Raw genomic sequence first — 26,539 nt, forward strand, 5'->3', positions numbered from 1 at the left:
TGTTTGGCTCTTGAAAGGTCAGGGACCTTTGTTTTCCTTGATCAAAAACATATTATAGCATACTTCATGCTTGGGAAACAAAAGCTTCATCTAAAGAAGATTGTGACTACAATATCAACCCAATTTATACCAAACAAAGAAAAACCAAAAAACATTCTTCTTATTAATAAACTGCTTCCTTGATACCAAAGAATGGGTTCCATTTAATTGTTAGAAAAAAAAACTCCTGAAGAATTGAAAACTCATATATCTGAAGGAATAGAAATTCTTACCCAAGTAACAAGACTCTGCTGACCACGTGGCAATGTATGATCCACTGGCTTTCTCCCTGTCAACAGCTCTAAAAGTACAACACCGAAGCTGTAAACATCACTCTTTTGGCTAAGTTGTCCTGTCATTGCATATCTGTTGCACAAGAGAATAAATACAACCATTGGACTTACATGAGAGAACTTTAAAAAAAAAACTGTGGGTATCAAATGCCATTGCCAGCTGTATTTTTAATTTTGTATTATTGTTGACTGGGTAACATATGCAATTAACTATTCCAGCCAAATAGTGAAGGGGAACATAGATATCATCACAATATCATGACAAGTAGTCATCGTAGAGATGCCATCAGAGGCCAAGACTGGATCCCAGATAGGTCATGATATTTCAGAGACAAGTTGTTCATGTCACTCTCCCCATTTATTTCACATTTTTCAGACACCTTGGACATACCCTTTTTAGTGCTTTTGAGAATGCCCTGATATCTTAAGATGAATGGGGATCATCAAGACATCAGTTGACCATCCTAGGGATGCCAAGGCATCCTGTACAGCCAAACAAAACACAAGAAAAGATTTTAAAATGGTCAAAAAGAATGAAAAATCAATTTGCAATGACCCCTTCAATGACGGAATAAACAAACAATACTAAGCAATCAGTAATGGACAGCGACTGGTTACTAGTAATCAAAAGACTGTGATCTTATGAACGATGACTAACTAAGAAAATTCGTTTGATAAAACAGTAATTAGAATATAATTAACGGTACTCAGTAGTTAGTTAAACACCCTGAAGAAGTGAGGATGTGTGAATAAAGGATAAACAAACTATAGCAATACAAAGAAGAAGTAACATTTCATTTTAAAAAGCAGTCTAATCTTAACCATTATCAGCAATTCTTATTTAGCAGCCATTACGACAGCAATCTAATTAATTCGAAAAACTGTCCAACTTTGTAAAAGACAATTGTTGTCCTACATTTTGTCACCACAAAATGTAGGTAACAGTACAAAACTTTTTCAAATTAATTTCGAATTTCTCCGAGTTTAGTGCATTATTTAATTGGTTAATATTGATCAATCAATCATTTCTAATTGATATAATGAATCCTTTTACTGAAGGCTTTTGTCAAGTCTATTAATTTTTCTATTTGTCGAGCATGTCCTTGATTTTTGGTCCTTTGGTTTTTGTGTGTGTTTGTTAGCTATTGGTCATTTGGTTTTGCTCAAATCATTTCTCAATTTTCCTTTTGATTCGATCTATCTTAGGGCTTAATCGGAGTTGGCAATCAAAAGATATGACAGTTTTAGCACTCAAAAAGTGGACCTTTTAGGTGCAACTGCACAAATTAAAATATTATGTTATATTTTGAAGTTGATATTCACTTTTTGAAAAATATAACATAATTTCACTTGATGTTATGTTTTTAAGTTACTTGATCATTTTGATTTTTCACTAAAAGTAACTATAGAGCACTTTATGTTATATTTTAAGTTGAGTTGTTTTTTAATTTTTCACTAGGTGACCATATTAACTATATAGTTTAATTTAATTTTTGAGTTTTAATTCAAAGCATCTTAGTAAATATTACTTTTAAGATTAAATTGACATGTGCTTAATTTATTACTTAAGTAGTGCATAAAATGTCTACAAGCACATTTTCATCAAAATATGCAGTTGCACCCAAAAGGTGCAATTTTGAATGAAAATGCAATTTGAAATACATAAAAGATGTCATTACATGTGTTTTAAAATATGCAATTGCATCCAGAAGGTGAGACATGCATATTTGATTGTTTTCAAAACATGCAGTGACCTCCAAAAACTGTGATTTTGCTAAGGGACACTTTTGATGATTTTAAAACATGTAATTGCACACAAAAGATGTGATTTGTCTTCAAATGCATGCACGTGTCTTCATAAAACCCGATTTTGAAGATTGAAGGAAAATTTTCATGCACTTGCCCTACAAGAACGCGTTTTTGCTTGAGATCTCCAAATTTATTCATTCCAAGTCAAGGAAATCATCTAGCTAGGGTCGTTCTTGCAGTTGAATGCATTCTCATGCATTTAGCGTCCAAATCCATGAAGAAATCTTTGCATTTCATGAAGATTTGAAGTCATATTTTTGGCAAAAACGTTCACTTTTGGGTGATTTTGATCACGTTTTTAGCTAAAGAGGAGGCATTTTGGAGTTTTCATAGAGAATCTTGCTATTGGCAAATACATTTTTACCCTCCATTTGCAAAAACGATTCACTTTAAGGCAACTTTGAAACACATTTTTGGATGAAAAACATCCCAAGAGCTTGCATTTGTAAAACACATTGGTGTTTTGAGGGATTGTAGGGCACATTTTGGGCATTCTTATCCAAAAACGCCTCATTGGATGCTCTTTACAAATTCATCATTGCAAGGTTGAAGAGGTCCAAGTTTGTTTGAGAATTTTTCAAAGTTGGAATTTCTTCCCCTTCATTCTTGGCACATTAATCTTCAAGTGGACATTTTCAATTTTGCTAATTAATTCATGCTTATCTTGCTGTTTTGATGCACGTTTTAGCTTGATGTTACACACTTGTTGATTATGCCATGAAAAGTGCTTTTTTTTTTAACAATGATGTAAATACTCATTTTCATACTTCTGTTTTTTTCCCAAATTCCAAATTTGAGTTTGCATGTTGAAGTATCTTGCTTGTTGACATGTTTGAGTCTAATACCAAACATAGGCATTTGTTTTGTGCTTGTTTTCGTTTTGTTTGCTTGCTTTTTCGTTTTTCTTCATTTGGAACAAGTTGAAGTGCTTTTCCAAGAACTTGAGAACGTTTCACTTCACTCCACCTTCCATCATCGCATGCAAGTGCATCATTTCATTTCCTGCCAAGCCACATTGTATTCATTCCTTTCATATGCAATTACACTTCATGAGCAATTACATGTAATTCCACTTTTCATGTCATAACACATTTCATTTCATTTCATCTCATTCTCAACATACAATTACATGTAAACTCATCCTCCATCTGCATTTACATGCAATCTCACTTTGTATTCCCAATCGCATGTCACATATACATGTAATTCACTTTTCAAGTAATGACATCTTGAAAACCTTTTTTTGACTTAAAAATCGCTCTTTAAAACTCAAAAAAAAAATATTTGCACACATTCCCATGCATTCAACTTTCATGCCTTAAAGCGTTTTCATAAATGCTCACTTCTACCCCATGTTTCCATCTTCTCAAGCCATATTTCAGCCCTTAAATATGCAAGTTATCACCTTTCAAGATCATCACACTAGATTTTTGAAGTGTCTAATCCATACTTCAGAACTTTGTTGTTGATCAAGAATCAACGTTTTTATGGAAGCAATATCCTCTAATGATGTGTTCACATTTTGGAATTTTCATGTTGCAGCACAAGCACAAGAAATGCCCTCATCCACAAAATTGAAAGGAAAAATGAAATATCAACATGACAAAGAATTGGCTCGTACAACTCCATCTCATGTCATGTCTATTCTTGATAGTGTGTCCAATACAAAGATTGCGCATGTGGATATGATTGATTTCTTGTGAAGAATAGAAGCTCCTGCTAATCCTAAAATGAAATGCATCAAAAGGAGTAATATTCATTTGGTGTCTACATTTTCTATGGCTTCCCTGGAACCAGAAATTGCTCTAGGATGTGCAAAGCGTTTCAATCCAAAGTCTAAAATGATCAAGGATGCAGATGGTAATGTCATTATCAATCTTAATCCTAAGGTTATTGAACAAATTTTCGAAGTACCACAGAGTGCAGAATGTGTGGATTTGACAAAAGAAGCCTTTTTGGAAATATGGAATGAAAACAAGGGAAATTATCAAAAATATGTTAATTTATATTTGGTTGGATTCCAAGAGAAACAATTTCTCAAGATGGCCTACAACCATTCATAGATCTAATTTCAAGCTAGAATACAAAGACTTGATTACTCTTTTCAACAGAATATAGGGCCTCAAGGATTTCAATGATTTTGAACCATGGATGTACAAGCTCATTTTTCAAATCATTAGTAATAAGGAACATATCTTTTTGGGAGAGCTTATTGCCATTGCGCTTTGTAAGCAGCTACCCAATGTAGGAACATTAACACCATTCTACATGAATTCTTATCTTGCCTATATTGTTGTTGCTATGGGATCTTTTTTCAAGACTTTCAACCAAAGGAGACCATTTTCAAGTTCCAGCTTGGGAGCATTATGATCAAATTACTTTGACAAATAGTAGCACTATAGGGGAGTTCAAGATGCGTTCTTTGGACATTTTTGGTGCTTGTTTGATAAGAAGTCAATCAAAAGAGTGTCTAATGAGGCTTGAGATAAGGTTAATCAATATGGTTGCATCTTTATTCAGTTTCCAACTTTTACCTATTTGAGAGTTAGGTATTTCAAAGGAGAACCATATACCTTACCTAGGTATGCTATTGACAGGATCATTCTAATGAATTGGCTAGACAACTTATGGAGGTTCAATCTGATCAACATACTATGGATAGACCAAGTTTTGGTATTTCTTCTGCCAAACCCTTGGTGATTGGTCATTATATCATCATTTATGTACACAAAGCAAAGGGTATGGAAGCAAAACTTTAGTTGATTACATTGAAGAAGTTAAAAGCCAGATATGATTTTGATTACAAAAATCAATTCAAAAATTAAGAAAGCATTTACTCATGTCCATCGAACAGAAGACATTTGGATTATTGATATGCGAACAGAGTTGGATATCATGAAAATGGATTATTGCAGGTTAACATTGCAATAGATTATTGATCTTCATATGCTCGAGATTCCATCTGATTTTCAAATTGGAGATGATGTTAATATTCTTGATCCAAAATATCATCAGGTTGGTTTTGATAAACGATGTGCTTTTCCCATTCAATGACAACAAAAAGAAGGTACTTTTATCCTTTATCTATTTCAGTCCATCTTGGCAAACACTAACAAGTGGTTGAAAATCAAAGGTCTCAAAAGGGTCAATCAAAACTTAGGTTTGGATTGTGGAAGTTTTGGTCCCCCTGGAAGGAAGTCACAATTAGAAATTGCAGGGAAAGATGGTGCATCTTCCTCTGATGTAAAGAAATCTCTCAAATTCAAATTGAAAGGTGGAAAGGGATTTAAATTATATCAAACACCTGAACAAATTCAAGAGTTAGAAGGAGAATCAGATGAAGGACTTGAGGAAGAAGATGAGGAAGAAGGAGAAGTCATGATCATACCTCCACAGCCTACACAAACTCAGGGCCATCTATGTAGGAAGTACCTTTTTTGGGTGCAATAGATGATGACGTGGATTCATTCTCCACTGTCTTCACACCTTCTAACGCAACCTCAAAAGTAAATACATCGACACTTCCTATATCTTCAGCAACTCCTCCCATTTTATAAGTTGAACAATGTGAACACTTAGGGAATGTGTTCGAGGATTTTCCAACCCCTCACAGAAGGTCAAGTTTCTCAACTTGATACATCTCTAACTGGTTTTGAGTTGTTTATGACAGAATCTTCCTATCATGCACCTATGAATTCAGCTATACAAACTGAATCATGATCGGTCACAATTGAGATACAATTGGGATCAATGCCAATGGTCTCCACTAACATCTCTAACTGGTTTTGAGTTTTTTATGACAGAATCCTCCTATCATGCACCTATGAATTCAGCTATACAAACTAAATCATGATCGGTCACAATTGAGATACAATTGGGATCAATGCCAATGGTCTCCACTATATCTGTTTCTGTAGATGAAAATTTCAATTTGCCTACATGGTTGAGCAAGATTACAATGAAGAGAAGAAAGATTGAGGTACCCCCAGATGACCTTACTATTAAAAAAATAAGTCTAAATCTTTGAAAGATAAGATTGTTTCTAGGATTATAGTTGATTCTAAAAAAATAAGTTTGTAGAAGTTGTTGAACCATTGGTGCATAAGCCAATTGAAGAACTTTGTCGTTCTAATTACAAGTTCACTAAAGTCGAACTTGGAAAGTAGTCATGAATTATGGGAGAAGAAAAACTAGCTGAAACAAGAGGTTGTTAGTTTAAATGAGGTTATTCGACAACAATCCTCACAACATACAGTTGTTGTATCTCAGACACCTAAAGATAAAAGGATAGTAGAAGTTGCAAAGTCTTGGATGTGAGAAGTCATTTCTGAAGGAGTACAGGCCATTGCAGACTAAGTCACAAGGTTCGCCGAATTTTCGGCTTCAAGTTCGAAATTCGGCGAACCCTAAAAAACTAAAAAATAAAGTTAAAAGTTCGCTATAAGTTCGTACGGCAGAAAAAATTTCGTCGTTTTGTGGAAACTATAATTTATTGGTCGCCGTTTAAGGGTTTGGCCAAAAGTATTATAAAAAACCCGAGCCCTTCACTAGGAATGCATCAGCGGACGACGACCTGTTTCTCCACTTAGCGCATGAAGCAAAATAAATTGGTTTTACTGTTCCGGCGTTTGAAGCAGGAGTCATTATAGAAACTGGTTGGACGCTGGTTGGATGCGCATTCAAAGATCACGCTGGTTTAGCGTTTGGTCGACCTCCTGCCGCCGACCTCCTTGCATCCAACCTCCTCCTTGCATTCGACCTCTTGCCGCTGACGACCTTGCATCCGACCTCCTGCTGCCGACGGATACCAGGTAGGTTTCCTTCACTTTCTTCCTGGCTTTCTTTCATTCCCTTTGGCGCCTGCGATTTTTTTCATTGTTTCAGACTTTCAGTTTAGGTTTTTAATTGTTCAATGTTTATAAATTATAGTTACACAACTTATACTGTTTAATATTATAATATAAATTATTGTTCATTTAGGTTTTTTATTGTTCAATGTTTATAAATTATAGTTATAAAACTTAAACTGTTTAATATTATAATATAAATTATTGTTCAATGTTTATAGTTATATTGTTTAATATTTTAATATTGTTTTATATTATAGTTTTATTTTTTTAAAATTTTGTAAACTCAAAACAAATAATAAATTAAATTATTAAATTAATAAATATAATATTTTAATATAAATATTTATATTAAATAATAAGATTTTAACACTAAAATAGTAATAGATTTATATTCTAATAATAATGTTTATAAAAAGTAGTAATATTTTATTTTATATTAAATTATATCGTGAATTAATGTTTAAATATTATATTTATTTTTGTCAAGTTTTTATATTTTATTTTATAATTATTTAGTTTTGTATGCAATATTTGTTTTAGGTAAACTACAAAATAATTACACTATCTTTATTTATTATTAATATTACTAATTAATTTATAATATATTATTTTATTAATTGTTTTCTATATTTATATGAAAAAACTAATGTATATAAATAATATAAACATAGAAAATCTATTATGCTTTTATTCTATATTTTAAATCATATAGTTTAAGGGTTTTATTTTGTTAAATTTAGTGATCTTACTTTGTTTTAACGTCACATATACTTTAATTTAATAATATTTTTTATATTGTATGCCCTTAATGAAATTTGGTATTTATTTATGTTTCATTATAGAGTTCAAAAAAATTATTTTTTATATCTCCTTTTAATATATTAAAAAAATATTGAATGATTTGAAATAAAAGTATTAATTCTTTCTTTTGTATCATGCAGGTTGTAATTGAATGGCTCCCAAAAAATCGAAGTCTGAAGTATGGAAATATGTGACAAAAGATGGTGCCAAACTCTATTGTACGAATTGTAAGAAAGATTTTACAGAAAGTCTAACAAGGGCAAGAGATCACTTACTTGGTATTAGTGGAGGCACAGGAGGAGGGGTTAAAGCATGTCCAAATGTGACTAATGAAATGGTAGCTGATATAGAAAGAGAACTAACCCATTTGGGGGAAGCTGACCACATAAACATGCAAAAAAAACAAAGAATTCAAGAGGATATATCTAGGTTCACATCTGTGTCATCTTCTAGTGTGCTCAAGTCTACAGGCGCAGGAAAACAAAGTGGAACATTAAACAGCTTTTGGAACCAATAGAGAGACAAGAGGTGGATGATGCATGGGGTGATTATTTTTTTACAAGTGCTACTCCATTCAATTCAGCAAGGAATCCTCATTTCCGTAATGCAGTTGCGAAAACAGCAGAGTTTGGCAAAGGTTATACACCTCCATCTTCAGAGGCTCTCAGAACAACTCTTCTAGAGAGGTCCAAAGGCAGAGTGACAGGAAAGTTAACTGTGGTTAAAGACACTTGGAAGGCAACTGGTTGCACTATATTGAGTGATGGGTGGTCAGATATATGTCAGAGGCCTTTGATTAATGTTTTAGTGGCTTCCCCTGAAGGAGTTGTGTTCTTGAAAGTGATTGACACGATCAATCAAAAGAAAACTTCAGAGTATATTTTCCAGATATTAGACAAAGCCATTATTGAAGTAGGGGTGGAAAATGTGGTTCAGGTGGTTACTGATAGTGCAGCGAATTGTGTGGGAGCCGGGAAGCTGATTGTAGAGAAGTACCCACAGATTTATTGGAGCCCATGTGCAGCCCATTGTTTGGATTTGTTGCTTCATGACTTGGCCAAGTTCCCATGGATACATGAAGCAATTTATAGAGGGAGATCAGTTGCAAATTTCATTAGAAACCATCGTCTCACCTTGAGTCTTTACAGGAAACATGCATCGAGAGAGTTGTTGAGGCCTTGTGACACAAGGTTTGCTTCATTCTATATCACATTGAGGAGGGTACTTGAAGAAAAGGCAGCTTTGAGATCTGTGATTTGTTCTAATGAGTGGGAAGGTTCAGCACTTTCTAAAAGTGCTAAAGGGAAGAACATAGAGCAAATCATTTTAAACAACAATTTTTGGGAAAGTGGATCAAAGGTTTTGAACATATGTGGTCCAATTGTTGAGGTTCTTCGTATGGTGGATGGTGACGCTCCTTGCCTTGGCATGCTTTATGAAAGTATGGACCGTTGTAAAGAATCCATTCAGAGAGCATTGAAGAATGTGGAAGCAGACTACATGGAGATATGGGAGGCAGTTGATTTCAGGTGGAAAATGATGCACACACCTCTACATGCAGCAGCTTGCTATTTGGAGCCCAAGTTATTTTGTATTGATAGACAAAGTGATAGTGAAATTATGGTAGGGCTTTATGATGCCATTAGAAAGTATGAGCCGGATCAAAACACTGCAGCTTTGATCAAGGACCAATGTTGGAGATACAAGAAAGCAGAAGGGATGTTTGGAATGCAAGCAGCACAATATGACATGGCACGAGTTGAGGTAACTGGGTCTAGATGGTGGATGAGCTATGGGGCACAAACTCCTGAACTACAGCGCTTTGCTATTAGAGTATTGAGTCAGGGAGCAAGTTCATCAGCATGTGAGAGGAATTGGAGTTGTTTTGACCACATTCATTCTAAAAAGAGGAACAAGCTGCTGTCCGGAAAGTTGGGAGATCTTGTCTATGTTCGTAGCAATTTGAAATTGCTCATGAACCAATCAGCAAAGGACTCCACATCTTCCTCACAAAAAGGAATTTTAGAAGACATGGCAATTGGACCTCTAGAGGAACCAGACTTCTTGGATGATGAGCTTAGTAGTGACACTGATGATGATTCTAGAGTAGATCAGCCAAGTGCTCTTGATAACCTGGAGCTTTTTTGAAGTTTAATAGTATTGACTTTTGACTATAATATTTTGACAAGAACTATCTTCGTACTTTTGCTAATTTTGAACTATTTGAAGTTCTAAACTTTGAAGTATAAAACGCTGATCTATCTTTTGGATAGTAAAAGAACTTTGTAATCATGATTTCACATGTTTCTTATGGGTTATATCTTATAAATGTGATATCTTTTGTTGTAATGATTTCAAATCTATTTTGTAATCTCAAACTATTCTGATTATATATTGGATATATTGTTAGACATGAAGAGATGTTTTCTATTGTAGTTATGAATTGAAAGTTCCTTGCATTAAACTCAAACATATAATAATAATGATAAATAACATATTTTTTGGAGAATTACATGAGGCGAATTTAATGTCGAATTTTTTTTCGAGTTTTTTGACTTGCCGAACTTCATCCGAACTTCATCCTTGTCGAACTCGAACTCGAACCTTGTGACTTAGATTGCAGATACAGCCAAAGTCCTTGGTCGTATCAAAAATATGGAAGAAATGGTAAATGCTTTGATTGCATGTTTGATTCAGGAAGCTAATACTTTGAAAGAAAAATTGAATGACTGGGATGAGATCGCCAAATTTGATGTTGATGCCATGGTCACGTGTGATGTTCTTCCATCCTATGAAATTTTCTATAGATACCATGGACTCATGGGTTATAAAGAAGAGACACTAAGAAAGCTTGTAACAAAGATTCAAGGAAACATAGAAGATTGTTAGGCAATAGAAACTAGAATCATGAGCCATTTGGAACAAATGGGATGTCAAATTCTTGACGAACATGGTAACTTGGTTGAAGTTGAAGGGATGACTTCAGAATATACAATCGGGATCAATGCTGATCTATATTCTGAAGATTTTGGTTTCCATACAATGAACAGGTTTTCTTTGTACAAATCTTTAACAAAGCACTTATAGGATTCTCTATCGGAAAATTCTAAAATTGTGAAATCAGCATATGCCAATGCAATGAGGATAGAAGCCATTTCAAAGACAATGGAGATTTCGGATCTTCCTACAACGTGTGATGTCATCATCAAACTCAAGGCACTAAAGAACAATCTCTAAGATTGTTAATTTATTTTCATGTTTGTAGATTGAAGAGGATGTATTGCATGAAACTTTGTAATTACATGAAACTTTATAATTACATGTAATGTGATTTGCATGTGTAGTGACATGTAATCCAATAATTTCTCTTGTTAGTTAGACTAGGTCAAAGTTGGTTGAGTTGCTCCCACTTTTTCCTCCTTTTTCTAAACTCCTTTGCCTATATAAAGGAGTGCTCTCTCATTGTAAAATCATCTTTTATTATTGTATGCAAGAGAGCTCTGGCGAAATTGTGCAAGCATAACTTTGATTGTGTAGTGCCATTTTGAAAGAAAAGTGAATAAAAGAATCAATTGAAATTGAACTTTGATTGAGTGAAATTGTTACTTGTGCAAGTTAGAAGCTTTGACAGTGATTTGCATTTGTTATCTTTGATTCATACGTTTTTTCCATTCTTGATAATTGAGTATAAAAAGAATTAGGAAGCAATTAGAGCCGAAGATTTTCCTAGGAGTGGTTGTGGAGATATATAGACTCAAAGCTTTGACTGTAGCTTTTATCTCTTTCTTGATTCACAAAATAGTTAAGGATACTTTACTTCCGGAAGTCTTTGCGCCCCAGTAGTAAAGATTATTCTAATAAAATAGATTAAGATCGGACTTAAAACCAAATCGGTACACTTTCAACTAGCCATTGAGTTACTATAAGTTCATTGATATCACCGTTTACAACTCTACATAGAAGTGCACTTCAAGGTTTCATCTTGCCCATTACTAACTTTGTCAGAAAGCGGATTCTTTCCTGAAGCTAAGAGGAAAGAATATGGGTAATACCCTTTCGAAATTTCTTAACTTCCTGCTTACCTTGAGTTGATCCAAGGAATGGTGAGAAGGGGGAGCCTTCCCTTTAAGGTAGGAGAGACTGTCTCACACGCTCATCCTATTTTGTGACTGAATTTTACCCAAAACTATCATTTGCAAAATATCCACGCAACAATGATGATCACTGAGTAAGACACACCTTACCATCTGCATTGGAAAAATATATATGCAGCACATCGACCATGGTTGGGGGACCCGGAAAATAAGCAAAGAAACAAATACATAATAGCAAGAAGACATGTACTTTGAAATGAAGAGAAATCATTTATCTGCAGAAAAAGATCAACTCAGAAATAGCAGCAATAATAGAAAAAGTAGAGGAAACATTGATACAACTATCACTAAGATATTACAACGAAACAAATGCAGCAATACTGTAATATCCCTCTAATAATGAAATCTAATAGTCAGTTGATCATTGAAAGTATAAAATGAGATAATTAAATAATAACAATAGATATAATTTATCAAGACAAATTATAGTTTACCAAGTTCATATAACTAGAATCAATATTCACACATACCGATTAAATAACAATCAATATGAAATAAATATAATCTATTCGTCTACCTCAGAAATATAATCAATATGACTAATAAATAAAACATGTAGTTGAATGATATAATAAATAACAAATAATAAATCAATAGTGAATATGGTATAATATTTAAATAATTGACAATTAAATAATCCAAAAGTCGTGACCATCATAGACCATTGAATACCCTTTGGAAAATGCTTGTATAAGAGCAATGTAGGGGAATAGAGATAGCCAAGGAACATCAGAACAAAGAGAGAAACGAACACAATATGATCCAATAATAACAAACAATGATAATCATCATTGTCAATCAATACATAACAGAAGCAAATAAATAAAGCGGTCAGATTTGAACCAAAAGAAGGGAAATAGATAGAAATGAACACAAGCAACGAACGAAGATGAGAGAAAGCTATCAACAGTGGCAAAGAAATAAGGAATAAGAAAATAATTTACTTGCCAAATGAGAAGTCAATAGAATACTAGAAGGAAGGCCGATAAATACCGACTCGGACAATTAAATATTCATAGCACCCAAATTGATAGCCATCAAAGATAGTCATGATCATTGCATAGAGGACAGTCAATCCATGGTGGAAGAACAACCAAACAAGAAGTCGGAAAAAAATAGAAATACCCCACTTTAAATATTTAATACTTGGCTTAGGCATATAATAAATAGCCCCTTCCAATGATGACTCAACCCTCAACTTAAGTTAAATTATAACTTTATAATAAGTAATTTAATGATTTAATAATAACTTGGCCACTAAAAATATAATAACTCCTCAAATACTCATTATTAAATTTGTCGTTTGAAATAGGAGTCACATCTATTATTTCTCCATGTGACCAAATGCACTTTCCAAAAATAGAAACAGTCCATCTCAACACCCAACTTACCACAAATAGTAAGTACACAAATCTAAGCCCAAATAAAGTCCAATCTAAGCCAAACAAAGACCAAACTGTAGCTTACTGAATTGTGGAGAAGACAAGAACTTACCAAGCCAAGCCACTGCCTCAAAAGACCCTCTATCCACAATAATTAACCTACAAGGATCACAAGAATAGGGCAATCCCTAAAACTCTGATGCTATAAAAAATGGGGACATTATAGTCCGTCGGCCTCGAGATTGCTTGTCTAGCAACACAGTAAACTCAAACCTCCACGTGGATCTTAAATGAAGAAGTACGTGGCATCCCTATCAACACTGAACCAATTGCATGCCAATATCATTAGGACCATCAACACCACCTTTAATATACAACCAAGTACCTGTGTTGATGATGTCAAAGTCAAGGATCACCAGAAGATAACTCCATAGGAGATCTCAAATTACTCTTCTTCCGTGTAGCCACCCATATAATATATATTGGACTAGAATCTTGTTCATCACAACAATACTTGAAAAAGACATAGCTACAAGAGAACCATATGCACTCACAACAACTACATCAATAATAGTTGTAGCCACCTCAAAACCTATGGACACAAGAACATCACCAATTGCCACAACAGAAAACTAAACAAAATCTGCAAATGGCAAAAACTGAGCCCAACTCCACACAGGTGAGTGATCAACATGAATTTAAAAACGGGGATTTTTATAAGACTGTGTTGCATTCATGTCGAACATAGGATTGTCCACAAAGTGAACATCAACATTGTTTTGATCAATAGTATAGCATAAGTTTGTCTCTACATCACTCAACTCATCATCAATCACATGTCTACTATCATCAGAGCACATATCTACAACTACATGCATACCTCTAAACTCCTCGATATAAGGCTCAACCAACATAGGAGTGGTTGCTGATATGACGGTATCCTCGCATGCTCTTACCTCCACTATCACTGCATCACCATCAAACACAAGATCCTGGGGGGTCATTTTGATAATTGTATCATCTGACTCAACCTCAGATGAATTCACATCATACTCCACGTCCCTCGTGTCCATCTCATGTGGTGTCTCATTAGAAATATCCCACACATATGTAGCCAACACTGTTTTATCACATTTTGCTCTTTGAAAAAGTAATATTGTGCTATGCTCAAATCTCATATTCGAAATTAGTTGGGTCATGCATTTGTGATTTTGATTTAGCTAATTCACCGCCATATCCAACTGTTTCACAATGTCGTGTTTCTCCAATTCTCCATCCTTAGGTGAAGTATACCCTCTATGGGTATAATGAATACCAAACCCCCTATCACCATCCATAACAATGTAAACCAGATCTCCAAAATAGAGTACTAATCAAACAGAGCCCTTTTAATGCAGGTTGGCCAAAAACTGCTCTGATACCCCTGTAATAACCCCACTCAATTATTGCCTTGTTAAAATCCAATTTTTCTTCACAAGATTAATGGTTTGACATTTTGTCAAACACTTTGCATGAAATCTGTATCTCGCAATCTTTTATCTTCAGATTACTTCCACTTGCTTGTAATGGTTCAAATTTCGTTTAGACGCATGCAAATGGTCATTAGATGTCCAAACAAAGAAGTGGAAGTACAAATGCAATCTTTTTTGACCATTCAAACACATAAATATGATTTTAGCATGTGAAATGTGCATCTATAGCCAATAGACATTTCTACAAACACTTGGCATGCAATCTAATGATTGCAAAATATGACTCAACCAGAAGATAACTCCATAGGAGATCCCAACAAACTATTCTTTTGTGTAGCCACCCATATAATATATATTGGACTAGAATCTTGTTCATCACCAACAATACTTGAAAAAGACATAGCTACAAGAGAACCATATGCACTTATGCAACCTCTATCAATGATAGGTGTAGCCACGTCAAAACTTGTGGACAAAGGAACATCACCAACTAGTGTAACAGAAAACTGAACCGAATCTGCAAATGGTGAAAACTAAGCCCAACTCCACTCAGGTGAGTGATCAACATCAATTTCAAAAAGGGGATTGTCATAGGCTAATGTTGCATCCATGTTGAACATAGGATTGTCCACAAAGTGAACATCAACAATGTGTTGATCAGTAGTATAACATAAGTCTATCTCTACATCACTCACCTCATCATCAATCACATGTGTACTATCATCAGAGCACATATCTACAACTGCATGCATACCGCTAAACACCTCGGTAGATGGCTCAACTGACATAGGAATGGCTGCTGATATAACGGTATCGTAGCATGTTCCTACCTCAACTGTCACTACATCGCCATCAAACACACAATCCTAGGGTTCATGTCAACAGTTGTATCATCTGACTCAACCTGACATGAATTCCCATCATACTCCACATCTCCCGTGTCCATCTCATGCGGTGTCTCATAAGAAACGTCCCACGCATTTGCAGCCACCACTATATCATCACAATTTGCTCTTCAAAAAAGCCATATCATGGTCCACTCAAATCTCGGATTTGAAATCAGGTGTGTCATTCGTTTGTGATTTTGATTTAGCTAATTCACTGGCATATCCAACTGTTTCACAATACCTTTTATCTCAAATCCTCCATGCTTAGGTGGAGTACGCCCTCTGCAGGTATAATGAATACCAAACCTCCTATCACCATCCATAAAGCTAAAAACCAAATCTCCAAAATAAAGCACTAATCAAACTAAGCCCATTTCCTACAGGCTAGCAAGAAATTGCTCTAATACCCCTGTAATAACCCCACTCGGTTATTGCCCTATTAAACATCAATTTTTCTTCACAAGATTAATGGTTTGACATTTTGTCAAACACTCTGCATGAAATCTCTATCTCGTTGTCTTTTGTCTTTAGAGTACTTCTGATTGCTTGTAATGGTTTAAATCTACTTTAGATGCATGCAAATGGTCATTAGATGTCCAAACAAAAAAGTTGAAGAACAAATGCAATCTTTTTAACCATTCAAATACATACAAATGATTTTAGCATGTGAAATTTGCATCTATGACCAGTAGACATTTCTAAAAATACTTGGCATGCAATCTAATGACTAAAATGCAACTGCAACTTGGCATTTTTACAAACAATTGTTGTGCAACCTTATAACTCCTTATTTCAATAACAAACTGTTAACAATGGACCACAAATAATAATGCCAAGATGAAATTATTGATTTGCAATATTAAACTTGTAAATTGTTACTACAACTCCCATGAAATTTGCAATTAAATTAAGAAACTATAAGTGACTATTGTAGATGTTAAATTGCAACAGATTTGTATGAGGAACCACGTACATTAGTATGCTCCCTCCATCTCAAGGCAAATCGCAATTAACATGTAATAGACGTCGCCCCAACAGAAAAAAAACATCAAACTCCTATAGCTTTCACCAATATCTAACCCTTGGATAGCAGAATTATAAACACCTAGAGCAGAAAATATGAAGGGATTCAAATCAGTAACCCAAAGCATTGAATTCTTTCAGCATCACAATATCCTCCTAGCCACGGTTGAAAAGTTGTTGAAGATGCAAATAAATTCTCTTTTCAGCCACTGTAGATACAATAGAGAAGTAATGGCAATTTTGCTATACTTCAGCAGCAAACTTGCAAAGACACCGCTAAAAAATCAGACCCTAATACCTCGTCAAGGGCACAAAATCAACAACTTAGAAGAGCCACAAAGGAAACCAAAGAAAATAAATATTCAAGCGTGTTTTTTGCAATGAAATGAGCTCATATTTATAATGCTTTGTTGAGAAAATTTTCCAAAAGAACTCAACTTCAAAATTTGGGAAATTTTCCCAAAACAACTCAGCTCTTGAAACTTTCCAACACATCACTTTAGATATTTAATACTTGCTTAGACATATAATAAATAACCCCTTCTAGTGATGACTCAACCCTCAACTTAAGTGAAATTATAACTTTATAATAAGTCATTTAATGATTCAATAATAATTTGGTCACTAAAAATATAATAACTCCTAAAATACTCGTCATTGAAATATGTTGTGTAAAATAGGAGTCACATCTATTATTTCTCCATGTGACCAAATGCACTTTCCAAAAATAGAAATGTTTCATTTTAATAAACACCCAACTTACCACAAATAGTAAGTACACAAATCTAAGCCCAAATGAAGTCCAATCTAAGCCAAACAAAGACCAACCTATAGCTTACTGAATTGTGGAGAAGACAAGACCTTGACAAGCCAAGCCACTGCTTCAGAAGACCCTCTATGCACAATTATTAGCCTATGAGGATCACAAGAATAGACCAATCCCTGAACCTCTGATGGTGTAAAAAATGGGGACATTACAATCCGCCCTCCCTGAGATTCCTTGTCCTCAAGCAATCCGGCAACATAGTGAACTCAAACCTCCACCTATATCCCAAATGAAGAAGTACGCAACATCCTTATCAACACTGAACCAACTACATGCCAATATCATCAGTACCATCATCAACATTGCCTTTAATATAGCACCCTGTACCTATGTTGATGATATCAAACTCGGGCCATCACCAAAAGATAACTCCATAGGAAATCTCAACATACTCTTTTCTCATGTAACCACCCATATAATATATATTGGACTGGAATCTTGTTCATCACCAACAATACTTGAAAAAGACATAGCTACAACAGAACCATATGCACTCATGCCAACTATATCAATAATAGGTGTAGCCACATCAAAACCTATAGACACAAGAACATCACTAACTGTCGCAACAAAAAAATGAACCAAATCTGCAAATCGCAAAAACTAAGCCCAACTCTCCACTCAAGCAAGTGATCAACATCAATTTAAAAAAGGGGATTGTCATAAGACTATGTTGCATTCATGTCGAACATAGGGTTGTCCACAAAGTGAACATCAACACTGTATTCATCAGTAGTACAGCATAAGTCTATCTCTACATCACTCACCTCATCATCAATCACATATGTACTATCATCAGAGCACACATCTACAACTGCATGCATATCGCTAAACTCCTTGGTAGATGGCTCAACCGACATAGAAGTGGTTGCTGATATGACGATATCCTCGCATGCTCTTACTTCCACTATCATTGCATCACCATCAAACACACGATCCTTAGGGCTCATTTTGACAATTCTATCATCATAAATCAACCTGAGATGAATTCCCATCATACTCCACATCCCCTATATCCATCTCATGTGGTGTCTCATTAGCAATGTCCCGCACATCTGTAGCCAACATTGTATCATCACATTTTTCTCTTCAAAGAAGTGATATTGCACTCTGCTCAAATCTCATATTCGAAATCAGTTGGGTCATGCATTTGTGATTTTGATTTAGCTAATTCACTAGCATATCCAACTGTTTCACAATACCTTGTTTCTCAAATTGTCCATCCCTAGGTAAAGTGCGTCCTCTATGGGTATAATGAATACCAAACCCCTTGTCACCATCCATAATGATGTAAACCAAATCGCTAGAATAGAGTACTAGTCAAACTGAGCCCATTTCATGCAGGTTGGCCAAAAACTGCTGTGATAACACTGTAATAACCCCACTCAATTATTGCCTTGTTAAACATCAATTTTTATTGACAAGATTAGTGGTTTCACATTTTGTCAAATACTTTCAATGAAATCTCTATCCTGCCATCTTTTATCTTCAAATTACTTCCACTTGCATGTAATGGTTCAAATTTAGTTTAGACGCATCCAAATGGTCATTAGATGTCCAAACAAAGAAGCTGAAGTACAAGTACAATCTTTTTTGACCATTCAAATACATACAAATGATTTTACCATGTCAAATGTACATCTAGAGTCAGTAGACATTTCTACAAATACTTGGCATGCAATCTAATGACTGAAATACATAACTACAACTTGGAATTTTAACAAACAATTGTTGTGCAACCTTATAACTCCAAATTTCAATACCAAACTGTTTACAATGGACCACGAATAATAATGCCAATATGAAACTATTGATTTTTAATTATAAACTCGCAAATTATTACAACTCTCATGAAATTTGCAATGAAATGAAGGACGGATAGGTGACTGCTATAGATGTCAAATTACAGCAGATTTGTATGACGAACCACTTACATCAGTATGCTTCCTCCAGCTTAAGGCAGATCTCAGTGAGCATGTAATAGATGCTAGTCTAATAAAGAAAACATCAAACTCTTGCAACTTTGACCAATTTCTAACCCCTGGATAGCAGAATTATAACACCTACAACAACAAATATAAAAGGCATTCAAATCAATAACCCAAATCATTGAATTTCTTCAATGCCACAATATCTTCCTAGCCACAGTTGAACAATAATGAAAGATGCAAATAAATTCTATTTCCAGCCATGTTAGATACAATAATGGCAATTTTACTATACTTGAGTGGCAAACTTGCAAAGTCGCCGCTCAAAAATGAGACCCTTATACCTCAGCAAGGGCACAGAACCAACTACTTGAAAGAGCCACGAAGGCAACCAAATCAAATAAATAGTTAAGTGTGCTTCTTCCAATGGAATGAGCTCATATTTCTAATGCTTTGTTGATACAAGTTTCCAAAAACACTCAACTTCAGAAACTGGGAAAGTTTCCCAAAGCAACTCAGCTCTTGAAACTTTCCAACACATCACTTTCGATATTTAATACTTGGCTTAGGCATATAATAAATGGCCCCTTCCAATGACTCAGCCCTCATCTTAAGTCAAATTATAACTTTATAACAAGTCATTTAATGATTTAATAATAATTTGGCCAGTAAAAAAATAATAACTCCCAAAATACTCATCATTTAAATATGTCGCTTGAAATAGGAGTCACACCTATTATTTCTCCATGTGACCAAATGCATTTTTCAAAAATAGCAAGGGTCCATCTCAATCAACACCCAACTTACCACAAATAGTAAGTACACAAATCTAAGCCCAAATGAAGCGCAATCTGAGCGAAACGAAAACCAATATGTAGCTTATTGAATTGTGGATGCCAAGCCATTGCCTCAGAAGACCCTCTATCCACAATAATTAACCTAACAGGATCACAATAATAGGTTGCTCCCTAAAACTCTGATGCTGGGAAAAATGGGGACATTACAATCCGCCCTCCCTTTTTGGGACATTAGGAGATCCAAAGTTACATTCATATAATATTGAATTTGGCTTATGAGCGTTTAAAGCAAATTTATAAAATGTGTCAATTTAATATTATAAAGGGGGTTAAAAGGTGACAAAGAAGGAAAAAGACCAAAGGAGAGAAAGGGAGCTCAAGAGTCACATATTGGGTCCTTAAAGATGAATGAGGATTTCATTTGCGATAGGCTTGAGTATTGGATTTCAAATCAGTTTTTTCTTGGAGAAACTTGGAGGGAAGCTACTTTCATTTTAAGAACTAGGTTTGAGGACGAAAACCCTCTAGCCGGAAAACAGTGGACGAGAACCCATTGTTTGTGGAGGCATCATTTCAGGTGTCTCACTTGTGCTTACATTTATCTTTATTGTCCAATCTGACTATTGTTACTGTTTATAAGATTGACTTTTCTCTGCATGCTATTGTATTGTTGAATATTAAAATACAATAGCAGTTTCTATTATTTTTCTATATGACAAATTGTTGTATTGCTGGTTTATCACAACTTTCCCTTCAACGTGCCAAGGAATCCATATTGAAAGAGCTTGGTCACAGTGTTGACGGTTGTTGGGAAAGGGTACAAGGCCCCCACTCCAAGATATCTTAGTAGCAAGTTGCTAAATGTTGATATTGTACGTGCAAAAGAAATTAAGAATGATGAAAAGAGGCAATGACAAAAGTATCGATGCCCAATTCTTTCAAATTAGTGGGCAGAAGGGAGGAATGACACTCATTATTTTTTTACCAGCTTCAAATGGTGAGATGGTTTTTCTAAAGTCAATTGATGCCTCCAACATAATAAGAGTGCAGAAAATTGGAGCTTGTTTGAAGCAAGTTGTTTTAAAGGTATATAAACTGTCCAAGCTGTTATTGACAATGCAATGACATACATGGCAAATAGAAGATTCCTTCAAAATAGGCATCAAACACTTTTCTAGACTTCTTTGTGCAGCTCAATACTTTGACATTCTTTTAAAATACATAAGCAAAATTGATTGGGTGAAATTAATTATAGAACAAGCACGAGATATAACAAGGAATACACATAATCACTGATTAGGTTCTTCAATTGATAAGAGATCGGACCAAGACTAAAGAGATTCAACAAAATTTGCAGCTAATTTTCTAATGTTGCAAAAGTATTACTAGTCTACTGACTATCTTAAAAAAAATGCTTGTGAGTCACCATGGTAGACTACACTAAGACAAAGAAGGATGACAGAGAAAGGATCAGAAAAAAATATTTTTTTTATGGTGATTATGCAACTGTAGCATTAGAGATGGTCAAGGTAATTTCAACTTTAGTTAAATTTTGAGTTGAATCCTTTTTATTTTAGCTTTAAAAGTATTTTGTTACATTGTAAGCTGTAATTTAAGTTTGCTTCTACTTTGTAATTGGTAGGTGATTGATCTTTTCGTGAGGATTTTGTGCTTAGTAGGTGGGACAAGAACTGCAATGGGATATATTAGTGAGGCAATTGACAGAACCAAAAAGGTCATCACAAACTGTGACATCAGGGATGAAAATAAATTTGCCCCTATTTGGGAGATAGTTTATTGGAGGTAGAACAATCAAGTTATCAACTACACCGACCCATTCATATGATTGACTATTATCCTAGTCCCAAGTTTAAATTCTCTAATAGCTTCATGGATGCTAACAAAAGAGCCAATCCACATGTATTAAGAGGATGACACCTATAGTTGACACGAGAGACCTCATCATTTTAGAGTAGCAAAATCATAAGCAACTAGCTGGGGTTGTTTTCTATAATGTCCCCAAGATGGAGGTGATTCATTTTCAATGATTAATGTACATTACTATGTCTCTAAATCCATTCAATTTAAGAAGACAATGAATAGTTCATAATACATTCAACAGTTAACATATGTAAGCCCGGATTTCTTAAATCTCTCCTAAACTCAATACTACAGAGATTGTGGATTTACTTGTCATAGGGTGCTTGACACCAATCTATAATAGATTCCCTCAAGGATTTGGGACCCTACCCTATCCTGTCTTTGGATTAACTTGACCTATATGGATTTACTCAACCTCTTCCTACACAACACCAACCTTTTCTCTAAGGAGCTATAGTAGGAGATTAAATAAATGGCTGCATGTATTAATATCTCATGTATTACCACTATATAAATAAAATATAACATACATCCTTATTCTTTTAAATTAGAATAAGAAATAATTACTAATTTATAATAAATACCTGAAGTCCTAGTTCCTTATTTGTAAGGTCCTTTTTTGGGACATTGTAAATTGACTGACAACTTAACAAAATATTAAAATGGTCTCTATTGAAGCTTAATGTAAAATAATAAAGTCATTGTAATATTGAAAAGAGGATTGAAGAGGGACAAAAGGAAAGAAGAAGAAAAAACAAAAGTTGTAATACAAAAGGTCACAGGGATGCTCTTTAAAAGAACAAAGCGGGGCTCATTTACATATGCTTGGTTTATGATTTGATTATTGTTCTCTTGGAGAATTTGGAAGCTTCAACTTTCAGCAAGTTTTGAGAGGACAGTAGCCCTCCATCTTGGAGGCAGTCGACAAAAACCCATTCTTGACTAGAGATATCATACAAGTGTTCCCCTTATTCTTAATCCTTATTTCTAGTGATCCAATCGGACTCTTATGTTTTGTGTTTGTGATTTGATTTGGTTATTGTTCTACTAAAGATTTAAATGCAATATTATTTTAGAATCTATATTTTAGCTAGGTAATTGTAATTCTGCTAGATATAAATCAACTGCATGCAAAATATTTGTTTGAATTTTTGTGTTAAAATCTAGGCACAATATCATATAGGGATATTATAGTGGTATTAGAGTTGGTTTTCCTACCATCCTATGAAGTTTTTATGTGTGACACGAACAATTTAAGTTTATGGATTGTTTGTGAAAAAAAAAAAGATACATTATTTTATTGAGTACTGTCAGAGAAAATAAAGTTTTTTTTAAAATATTAATGACATGAGATTATCTAGGTTTGTTATGTTAAATATCACTAAAAAATATTGAAGTTCACAATTTTAGTGATTAATATTAGGTATTGGTTTTGCGTACTCTATTGTTAGCTGGAGACTATGAGAACTTGAAATACGACGAGGAATAAGCAACGGATATAATAGGAACAAAGGAGCTTATTATTTGTCAAGCATAGTTATACAAAGCAATTAGTTTGATTTTGTAATAGAGAAGAACCATTCAAGATGGAGCTTAGCAAAGGAGACTAGAAATGAATCATCTTGAGGACATGAATACATTTATCTTTTCAAACCTTTTTGTTGCCCTGCATTTTGTCACCACAAAATTGAGGTAACAGTACAAAACTTTTCCAATTAAGTTTCACATTTCTCAAAGAAAATTCATTATTTTATTAGTAAGAATTGATCAAACAATTACTATATATTCATACAATGATGTGTTTTAGTGAAGGCTTTTGTCAAATCTTTTTTCGTTTTTTCAATTTGTTAGCCTGTGCTTGATTTTTCAAGCCTTCAAAATCCTTATTTGCATTTTTGAGTGTTTGTTTAGTTTGCTTTTATCTTTTTGTTGAGTTCAATCTCTTTCTTTCTGTAATGTCCCTGCTACTACGAGCTATGAAACCTACAAAAAACAACTGTGAGAATCATAATAATTATGAATTTCATTATCCTACCCCTTAATCTTAATCCCATTCCTTAAAGACATCTCTAGATCAGGTTTTCTAACCACAGTTATTTCAACCGTCTTTTTTAGAATGCACCCTTTAAAGTTCATATATGCATATGTTGACACCATTAAAACCTTTTTACCATTATACTTCCTCAGGCATGTCGGTCAGATGGAGATAACTCTCGCATACCAACATTATAGAGTTTGTATCCATTCAGTAGTGTTTGGCCAAATGGACCTTACATCCATCTTTGATACCAACACTATATAACCATCTTTGTTGTGTCAGTCAAGCAGGTAATTATTCCCATCTCTAATACTAACACTAAGAATTTGTAATTTACTTTATTGTATCGGTCAAATGGGAGTGTACCCATGTCTGACACTAATACATGAATTTATAATCTTCCCTTCATAGGTTATTGATTAATCCTTTCAATTATTAAATTATAATCCTTTAATAAGTGTATAAAATATTGTTTGAAAATTACATATTCACACAAGTTGTTTCCCACTTATGATCAAATAAATTAAAAGATTACTTGATTGTTACATATCCTTATATACGAGTCCCTTATTTATTATGTTTTAATATGTCAATAGGATCTCTCTACATATATATATTAAAACTTCAATAAATAATAAAGACGATGCTTCTTACCTTTATACTTGTCAACCCGTGCTATGTAGCTTGGGTGATGGGTTCTTTATTACATTTGGTCGAATGTCTTCTAAGGCCTCAATCTTATAGATGAATTTGATGGCCTTTTCTATAGGGGAGCAAACAAGGGTGTGTCTGCTAATATCATTCCACTCCACTGTCGATGCCAATGTATTGTATGCAATTTAGTGGTGTGGGATTTGTACTTGTGTCGTCTTAGAATCTCCCCATCTTTGTTGATGTTTACTCCTATGCTCCCACGTCACTGTTGCTGCTTTGTTTGGAATATTATGTTTGCATTCGCAAGTTTGAGTGGTTATGAATATTGAAAACAAGCTTATTTGATGTTCCCTGCTTCCTTCACAATGGTCGATTATTTATATATCTTCTTTTCTTATGATTGATGTGACCTTTGGCCACGTTGTTTGGTATGGGATTATTACTATCTTTTACTTTATCAATTCATTTAGTTCGTCCCTCTTAATGAATAAAAGATATTATTTTCTTTCTTATTTAAATAATAAGATTAAATTGCTAAATCATATTAATATTGATTATATAATTAAAATGTATTATTCTTTTTATACCATTATTAAAGAAATTATTATTCTTTACATACATATAGTTTATACATTTCATTAGTAATTTATAACTCAATTGAGCTCCATTGTACTTTCGGTTTTCCCGTTGATTTGGTATATCTTAGGGCTTAATCGAACTTATTAGTCAAAAGTTATGACCATTTAAGTGCCCAAAAAGTGGACTCTCCAAGCTCAATCCTATATTTAAAATATGGATGTTATTTCTAATGTTGAGTTGCACTTTTTGAAAAAAAAAAAACTTAAAATGACTTTATGTTATGTTTTAAAGTTACTCTTCACTTTTGATTTATCACTTATGTGATTTAAGTGACTATAGTGCACTTTATGTTATAATTTCATGTTGAGTTGTTTTTATATATTTTACTTAAGTGACTATAGTGCACTATACGGTTTGATTAAATATTGAGTTTACTTAATTGTTTTATTTAAAACATCAAAGTAAAATATTGCAAATAAAAAAATATTTACACAATATGTAAACTATATAGTGTAAATATCCTATTTTGACCCATTTAAAGTGATTTTTACTCCATCATCATAGACATGTGCTAAATAGGAAGTGTAAGTTTCTCAACTCAACAACATATAAATATGCTTCATGCAATTGCATCCATAGAGTGTGATTTTGTCTTGCAAACCCAAATGCATGTAAAGTTAAAGCATATTTTCAACACATGCAAATGCACTTGAAGAGGGTGATTTTGCAATTGAAGGGAAATGTTTGATTTAGACAAATGAGAAGGCAAAGAAAAAAACATGTGTTTGCATGTCTAGAGTCTGATTTGTATGTAAAAAGACAGTTCCAGCCAAGGCGTCACATGCAATGGCCTCCTAGAGTACAATTTCCACTAAAACATGTCATTTCCAAGTCATTTTAAATATGCAATGCCTTTCCTAGAGTGTGATTTGCATAAAACATGCCTTTCACATGTTGGGCATTACATGTAATGACTCCTAGAGAGTGCCATTTGAACTCAAACCCATTTTGCATGCAAAATAAAACATGCGTTTGCACTCCAAGAGTCTGATTTCGCCTTTAGGTTAAAAACATTGGAGTTTGGGGAGAAAATAAAACATGCAAATGCATCCCAAGACTGTGATTT

At 34.1% G+C, this 26,539-nt stretch overlaps 1 protein-coding gene across 25 annotated transcripts in view; it reads right to left on the minus strand.

Moving 5' to 3' along the window:
• The window catches only part of LOC149542936 (pto-interacting protein 1-like), a 206,594-nt gene that overhangs the window by 1,889 nt on the left and 178,166 nt on the right, over positions 1–26,539 (minus strand). For all 25 annotated transcript variants that reach the window (XM_089797866.1, XM_089797862.1, XM_089797850.1 and 22 more), the window contains one exon: positions 273–405. In XM_089797866.1, coding sequence (XP_089653992.1) covers positions 273–405 — 133 coding nt within the window. The remainder of the gene's footprint in view (positions 1–272; positions 406–26,539) is intronic.

This window comes from Cupressus sempervirens, chromosome 8 (assembly GCF_028749045.1).
Source record: "Cupressus sempervirens isolate cs-2001-9-10 chromosome 8, ASM2874904v1, whole genome shotgun sequence".
Lineage (NCBI taxonomy): Eukaryota > Viridiplantae > Streptophyta > Pinopsida > Cupressales > Cupressaceae > Cupressus > Cupressus sempervirens.